Raw genomic sequence first — 8257 nt, forward strand, 5'->3', positions numbered from 1 at the left:
GTCATAGTGACGTCCAATAAACTTATAGGAAAGAATTCATAAGTTCATAGAGACCCGGAGCTGTACACCCGGGATAGTAACAAATGTCTTAGAACGATGACGTCCAATTAACTTTAGGGGAAGACCTCGTAAATTCGGAAGAAGAAAAATCAGAGTCATGCACTCAGAACCATAAAAAAACACCTATAATAGGTTTAAAAAAAAGGAATTTCATTAAAATAGAAGTATTTTATATATACTTTTCCATTACAAGGAACAAAAAAAAAGGAGAAAGTGTCGGACTAAAATCTCGTCAGGTCTACTTCCGTAGAAAAACGACCATCTCGTCCACAATGGCTCGATCCGATCGGATTTGTTTTCTGGAAAGTGAAAGCGGGTGGTGGAAATACTCTACTTGATCTTAAAGCATTTTCAAATGATTGTGAAACTGCCTCAAGGGTGGAATAAGTACAATCAACCTTCATCTCCATGGTTTTCACCAGTTGAGCTACCTGGTCGAAAAGAGAACCAGTGAACTTCAAAGGAAGCAAAACATCCTTCACTCCAGAGAGAGAGGTAGAAGCTTTCTTTGCCTCGTGCAGGGACTTGTCTCGTTGAAGCTCAAGTCACGAATGATATCCTTCATCCGTTGCTTTTCAATACGATACCAGTTAGACCGAAAAGCATCATAATGGTCAGACACACCTAAGACTAGAGCAGTCGAGGCACGCCAAGGACACTTGGACAATTCATCTATTCCATCCTTCAAAACAGACCCGGAGAATCCAGTCAAGTAAACACAATCCTTATTTAGAGGAGGGAATTGACGACTTCCAGCATAAAGAGAGCTAGATCCCATCAGTAAGGAGCAAGCAGATCGACCCAAGACATTCGGTAAATTCGACAAGTTTTCCGTGACAACATATTTCTGAATGGCCACACTCCCCACCTTAGAAGATGAAACTGCTCAATTTTGATAGTTAATTATTGTTATTAATTAAAAAATTTACTTTTTTTTACAATCTTTTTTATTTAATTAATGGGTCATGCTACTTTTTTTTACAACTTTTTTATTTAATTATTGTTATTAATTATTCTTAATCTTTTTACGATTTAAAATTTTCAAATAAAGAAAATTTGTTATGTTCATTTCATTGAATACACCTAATTTTTTTTAATTAATTATTTATGTTTTCAGTGCATTGAATATACATATATTTAAAAAAATACATGTCTTTTTAATCTCCTAAATAATACTCAATTTATTATTTTAATTTCTTAACCGGTGTCCTTAGGATACTCGTCAGCATTTCGTTTAATTAATTTTACAGATAAATTATAATAAACAAATAATATAATTAATAATTTTTTAATAAAAAATGTGAATGACTTTTTTAAAATAAGGACTATATTGTCAATTTCTTAAATCATTATTTTTCTCTCTTCACTATTTATCTTCTTTCTCTTCTCTATCAAATATTACCTCAAATCTCACCTCTTTCTCTTTTCTCATACTCTTTCTCATCTGTTTCAAATCGACCCTAAATATATTTAAGAGATTTTGAGTAATTTTGTGCATAATTAATTAAAATGTTATTTTCATTAAAAAAATAATTAATTAATGTTGTTGAGACTACCTAATAAAAAGTCTTGTTCATACGAATAAAAGGTTATTGCTCAACAACACAATCAGTGGGAATAAAAACATTGAGATGAAATGGTGGCTGGTTGGAAAATGGGGGAGGAGAAGAACCATCCCATTCTCATTCCCCCACAGAACCTTACGTTCAGATGCAGCGTTGGAAGCCATAGCTAAAGCTTCCGTAGATAAAGTTCCCACTATAGTTCTCTACAATTACCCATCCTTTTCTGGAGCATTCTCCTCTCTCTTCGCTCACCTCTTCCACACTCGTCACAATCTCCCTTCCCTTACTCTTCCTTTCTCTTCCGTTCCCTCCCTCGCTTTCACTGTTGAAGATTTGTGTATTGAAGGCCTTCAAACATGCTACCTTCTCGACTTTCTTCCTCCAAAGGAGTTCCTTTTCAAACTTTCCCATCATTCAAATTGCAAGTAGGTTATTTTTTTCTCAGTTCTCATGTGATTTTGGTTACTTATTAATGTGATTGTGTTTATGTGTTTAGGATTATTGGGTTTGATCATAGGAAATCAGTGCTTACGCATATTCCTTCTGCAAATGAGTATCCTGAGAATATTATGATTAATGTTAACCTTGACAAGAGTAGCTCCAGAGCTGTTTATGAATACTTTACCGACAAATGCAAGGATATTAAAACTTCTAATGTAAGTAAGAATTTTAATTTTTATTCCCTTTGTCTCGTGATGCAACAATGGCTGTGATAGAATGATGTTTGGATACTGTTTAAGGGTGTGGTTTCAAGTTTGGTGGACTCAAAAGATAAAGGCCGTGTGGAGAATATTCTTAGGTATATCGAGGACGGAGATCTTCGCCGATGGAGCTTGCCTGATATTAAGCCCTTTAACATTGGACTAGGTGAATGGCGGCCGAGGTTTAGCTGCATTTCTAACCCATACATGTTTAAGCAGGTATGATTCATTATCCTTCATGTTTGCTTCTGGGTTTTCCTTGTAGCTTAATAAAAGTTTGGACTTGTGTTTAAGTTTATATGGAAACAATCGACTAAGTAATAATTTTTGCATCCATGATTTTCATGTTTCTCAAAAGGATGTAATTTACTTAAGCCAAGTCAAATAGTTTAACCAGGAAACTGAAAAAAAAATTCAGTTTAAAATAAATGTGTTTGAACCACCGTAGAACTATGTATCCTGCTATTTCATGTATTATATATATATAACATTTGGTTGCTGATCTATATCATCTGCTTGGGAAGAGAATAAAATATTTCATAAGTTGATTAATTATTTGAAGTGACCATGATTAATACAAATTCAGAGCCTTTCTGTTAGACTGTCATAAAGTACTACTGCAACATTTCTGGCTATAGCATCCATCTATTTTGTTGCTTACTTGCATTTATGTGCCTCGCTAACATTACAATAACCAAAAACATCCGTATTTTTTAGTCTTGTTGTAAATTGTTGTCAATTTATCTCTTGTTATTATGTATACGCTTAATATTTTTTATGCTTGAAAAAATATGTATTGCAGTTGATGGAATTGAGTGTTGAAGAGTTAATTGCTAAAGGAAATTCATCTATTTCAGCTCGCCGGAATGCTGCAAGTAAATTGCTGGAAAAGGTTTTCAGGGTTCGGCTGGGTAGAGGATTTTATGGAGAGTGTCTGGTAATGTTTCAGGATTTAATCATCTTAGTTTCTATAGTTCTTAACATGCTGTAATAGTTATGCTGGTTTTTTTAGTACTTCATGAAGAACTAATAATTGCCAATTTGATTGATTATAACAGCATCATGCATTGGTAATGTGGTCCCTCCCGACCCTCCCCATTTTGTGGTTGAAACCTGTAATCATGTTTTGTTGCCTTGGTTACTGTGTAGGGAGTTCGGGCAGATGGGAACTCTAACTTAAGTGATGAAATTGGTTTGCTTCTTAGTGTTAAAAGTGCTGCTATTGGTTTGAGGTGAGGTAATTTATTTTGAAGATTTACTGAATTTATGTTTCTATTATTATCTTACTAGAAGAGTAATTTTTTCAGAGGTTAACAGCAATAAAAGTTCAATTAAAATTTGACTATGGCTTGATCAACCTTATCATGACCATGGTGATTGGAATAATCATTCATTACACTGAATATGTCTTCAGAAGAACAAAAAGCATGCAACTGTTTAGTACTAATGGCTTGTCAGCATTTAGGATTGCCTGCCAATTCTTATTATGGATTTTTAATTTGGTCAAAGAATTGTCAAATTCTATAATCCGATCCACTGAGCATTTTCGTCAATGACAGGCCTATAGGAGCTGTGATATTCATGCAACGGAATAATCTCAAAATGTGTTTGCGCAGCTCTGATAGTGCTACTGATACTTCTGAGGTTGCTAAGGTGCGTGCTTTTTGCTTCTATATAATTTTTGTCTTATCGATTTGATATTTTTAACATTTCGGGAAATAAATATTAATGAGTATTCTGCACTGCCATCATGAAGGCATATGGCGGAGGAGGTTCTGCAAGTTCAAGCTCCTTCATAATAAGGATGGATGAGTACAACCAATGGATTTCAGCAAATCCGTTATGATGGTTTCTGGGTTTGAATATAGTCTTGGCTTGCTGTCATGAAAATGCTCATTTGATAAATTCACTAGGGGTCTTTATTGAAATCTTCAGTGACAATATGATCCTTATTGAAATCATTAGTGACAATATGATGGCTTGTGGCACTTGATATAACATATCAAATTCTGTGGCAAAAGGGATCTATTGAGACAGAGACGCTGAGGATGTGATGATTGTAGAACACTTTGCATTCCCCGTTTGATATGGAAGATGACAGTAGTGTTTTTGTAACTTATCTGTTGGCTGTCATGATAATTGATGATGCGTGTGATATAAGTTGAGGAACAAAGCATTCATCTTGGGAGTAAACAAGCTACTGTAGGAAGTTGATTTCATGGACAACAATGTTGAAGAAGATGAAAAGGAAATAACATTCCCGGTGTGTATTTTCTGATGAGTCTTAAGGCTCACAATCGTTTTTCCACAACTTTTAGTTGGACTTTCTTCCACAGGTGTTTTTTCTATACATATTCTTTTTTCCATTTTCAGTGCTAACCTGAAAATAAACATTTAAGTTGTATTCAGTTATTAATTTCTCTGACTTTTATCCCTGTTATCTTCACTTCTGATAATTGCATCCTTAATGCATATAATGCATATATGTACTTATTTTTAGTTTCAAGGGTGGATGTTTTGTCCAGCTCCAAAACCAAGAGAGAGAAATTGAATTTCACCCCTGAATTTGGTGGGTGGTTTATGTGTTTTGCTAATACAAATTCCCTAAAACGAGTCCTTCAAATATTACTAGAGTTTCCTGCGTCAGGCAATTGGATAGCTCATTTTCATCAAGTTAAGGATAAGGAGTTACAGTATCTGATGAATGAGAAAATGCTAACATAACCGATATATAAATTATAAACCAAATAAAAACAGAACATAGTAAAACTGTTTCCTGATAAAACAGTGTCTCCATAATTACAAAATGAATTTCAAATACTAGAACATGAAGTCTTGCAATTGAAAGAAGAAAAACACACTAAAAAGAGGCAATGTCATTGGAAGACAGGGCAACCCTCAACCTCTATACCCTTGGAAGTTGGACAAGTTGCCAAAGGACAATGCTCACCAGCAGTTCCCCACCAATTCAGACTCACATTTTCCAGTCCTAACGCAAAGTAAAGCAGCACAGCCATAAAAGCCACTCCTGCATCAAGTGCTGCAGATAAAAAATAGTTGTATCTCTGCCACCATTTCTTTCTGTAACGGAAGACAAAGAAGTTGAAAATGGTTACGACTACAATCCACGCATTGTAGTTCAACGCTGTTGCTGGCGGCATCATTCTGGTTGCTCCCAAGAGTACTGGAAGATTAATCAGCGGAATCCATGACTGTTGTGGAAACGCCTAGTGCAATAGTCAAACTAGTATTGGTCCTATGGCACCTCCAAGGAAAAACCAGTTCAACGCTGAGTACTCTCTAAGAGTACCAAATATCCTCTTAGGTCCTACTAGACCCCAAATAACTGATTCATCTAAGAAAACGCGGTCGCTCGGACATGTCCACGGACTGCCTTTGGGAAGAAGATCTTCATGACATATGTTTTTGACAGATTCTAGCAGCCACCATGCTACACAAATGTTGATACTTCCAGCAAGCATTGTCCCAATGAACTAAATAATTTTTAACACAACAAATACATTAGATAACATATAGGAAAGGTAAGTGCTAGTAAAACCTTTCAAACACAATTATAACAACTGAATAAATAAATATACCTGCACTAAGAACATTGACCTTGGAGGGATTTTCATATAGTGTCCGAGCTTGAAATCTCTAAGGAACGAAACAGCCTGAGCCATGCTTATGTAACCATAGGTTTTGAAGCATACATTCGCAATTGGTCTTCCAGGGGAAATGATACCATGATATTCAACCCCGGCGTCTGCATTCAGAGCATTAAGATATTTAGTTTTAAATCAAATTCTGTTTCTTCTTAAGGAAAAGTTTCAAGATATTAATTGACCTGGTTTGTGGTAGCAGTTATGATGCTAATTGGGAGGGCAAACATAAAAGCCAATGCTGAAGCAAAGAGAAGTCCCCACCAAGGCATCTGAATCTCATGATTTAGAAAAATGCAGATCAATAAAGAAACAACAAGTGTCACTCCTAACAACAAGTAAAACCACCAAGAAAGAATGTCTTTGTAATTTTTCATCAATCTTGTGTGAATATCTTCTTTGCCGTTTTTCGAAGCCCAATACCGCTCCATAATCTCCCTGACAATACAATATCATAAACAATTGAACACTAATCAAATAGTTTGACTTTGAATAATGAGTCTAGAGTATTGTACCTTCCATGAAAGCAAACAACATGTGTAATGGTGGAAGCTATAGTGGCAAATCCAAATCCATAAGTAAGAGAGAAAAACACACTTAAATGAATTTGACCTTGTTCTTGATACTTAGCGAGATCAATCTGAAATTTGTCATTAACAATAGCAGATATGATGTATAGTTGACCATCTGCTGTGAACAAATCAGATGAGAAAATGGAAAACTTATTTGCATCATACACATTGAATCCCCAATATGCTATACGAAAACATTGACAATGGCAAAGAAAGGTGAGATAAGAGGACTGAACAAGACGGAAGCAACCGCGGCCCAATCAAGTGTAAGAACCTAGTTGTTGAGCTGTTACTGACTTGGAGAATACCCAACAGACCCATGATATGCTTGTAAGCGCTGTGAATAAGTATCCAGGGACTATATACCATAAAAAACTGCATACTAGTGCTATGAAGAAAAACTTTGCCCTTGAAAATTTGTGAGGATCTTCATCTTTCTCATGCAAAGTTCTGCATACATAAAAAAACATTAGTAATCGGGGACTCTCAAAACTTTAGACTGTCTGATAAATGGTCTGATAACTGTAATTTTAGAATTTTCTAGAAAACAAAAAGCATGTATATACACATACATGCTCCGGTATCAAATATAAGCAAAATTTGGTGGTTTTTGGACCAACTTTTACTTATATCTGAGAAGTGTTTATCACCGGAAAATAGAGACTTGGATGAGGGTGCTAGGCCACCACGTATGAGCAGGTTCAACTAAGTACTTCTTAAGCAAGCCAGCCCAACCATAACCTAAAACCTGAGTGGTGATGATAAGGAGCCATGCAGCCAGAAAAGATATACTCCTTCCATAAAAAGCTTTAATAATATTAACAATTCCAACAGCATAAGGTGATCCAGACCCAAAAGCAGAACCTGCATTCGCGAATATAGCAACAAGAACATGTTCCTTCATGTTAAACGGACCGGGATTAAGTGAGAACCTCTTCGACCCGAAACCAGGGATGTTGAACGTGGTTGAAGGTAACACGGCGGCCATGAGGTTGCCGAGTGGGAGAGTGGCAACTTGAACGGTGATTTGTGTTATGATGAGTGGCTGTGATCTGTAGGCGAAGAATTGGTTGAGGAAGGAAAGGAGGGAGCATGAGACAAGACCCAAAAACCACATACGAAATGTCCATACAGGAAGAGTTGGATCGTCCCTCAATCGGTGACTCTTCATCTTCATCTTCCTTAAGTTTTCCTATTTCGGTGTCTCTCTTGTTGTTCTCCATTGATTCTCTTCTCCACTATGGTTTGTTACACAGGTTGTTTTTAAATCTCTTCCTATTATATTTGTTGTATGTTTCCTATTTTTATGTTTGGTTTGTTAGCTTTATACTGGTCTATAGCTATTCAGGTTTTGAATATTTGTTTACTTGTGCTGATTCGGTAGCACTCTCTTGTTTGATATTTTTTTAATAAACAAAAAATTGTCAATAAAATAATATTAACCAAATCATAACTTAGTTGTATCCACATAAAATATTGATCTATAAGTTCAAGGATATTGCATCAGAGACAAGTATCAAACATAGTTATTAGTTATATTTACTGTTATTAAACTGATAATTTAATTATAACAGAAATGGGTTTAACGACCTTAATTAGATATTTGAATCAACGGGGTTTCTTATGGTTGAATTGCACACGGTGATCTGGCATTGAAATAATAATCAAATGTAAATTAGTTTCTATTTCTTAATCTT

General features: G+C 35.5%; 1 protein-coding gene and 1 pseudogene across 2 annotated transcripts; one reads left to right on the plus strand and one right to left on the minus strand.

Annotated features, from left to right (window-relative positions):
- Positions 1-1467: 1467 nt before the first annotated feature.
- LOC127106181 (uncharacterized) lies at positions 1468-4759 on the plus strand. Of its 2 annotated transcripts, none has more exons than XR_007795305.1 (7): positions 1468-2050; positions 2122-2281; positions 2366-2545; positions 3129-3263; positions 3476-3563; positions 3886-3979; positions 4083-4137. XR_007795305.1 is itself a non-coding variant. In XM_051043471.1 (7 exons), the coding sequence occupies exons 1-7, from the start codon at positions 1692-1694 to the stop codon at positions 4170-4172; spliced, it is 1101 nt and encodes a 366-aa protein (XP_050899428.1). In that variant the 5' UTR covers positions 1470-1691; the 3' UTR covers positions 4173-4759. The 2 variants fall into 2 exon arrangements, 1 of the variants encoding a protein (XP_050899428.1); XM_051043471.1 differs by having other exon boundaries at positions 1470-2050; positions 3476-3558; positions 4083-4759.
- On the minus strand, positions 4743-8048 carry LOC127106182 (oligopeptide transporter 4-like; annotated as a pseudogene).
- Positions 8049-8257: the final 209 nt, after the last annotated feature.

Source organism: Lathyrus oleraceus, chromosome 7 (genome assembly GCF_024323335.1).
Source record: "Lathyrus oleraceus cultivar Zhongwan6 chromosome 7, CAAS_Psat_ZW6_1.0, whole genome shotgun sequence".
Classification (NCBI taxonomy): Eukaryota; Viridiplantae; Streptophyta; class Magnoliopsida; order Fabales; family Fabaceae; genus Lathyrus; species Lathyrus oleraceus.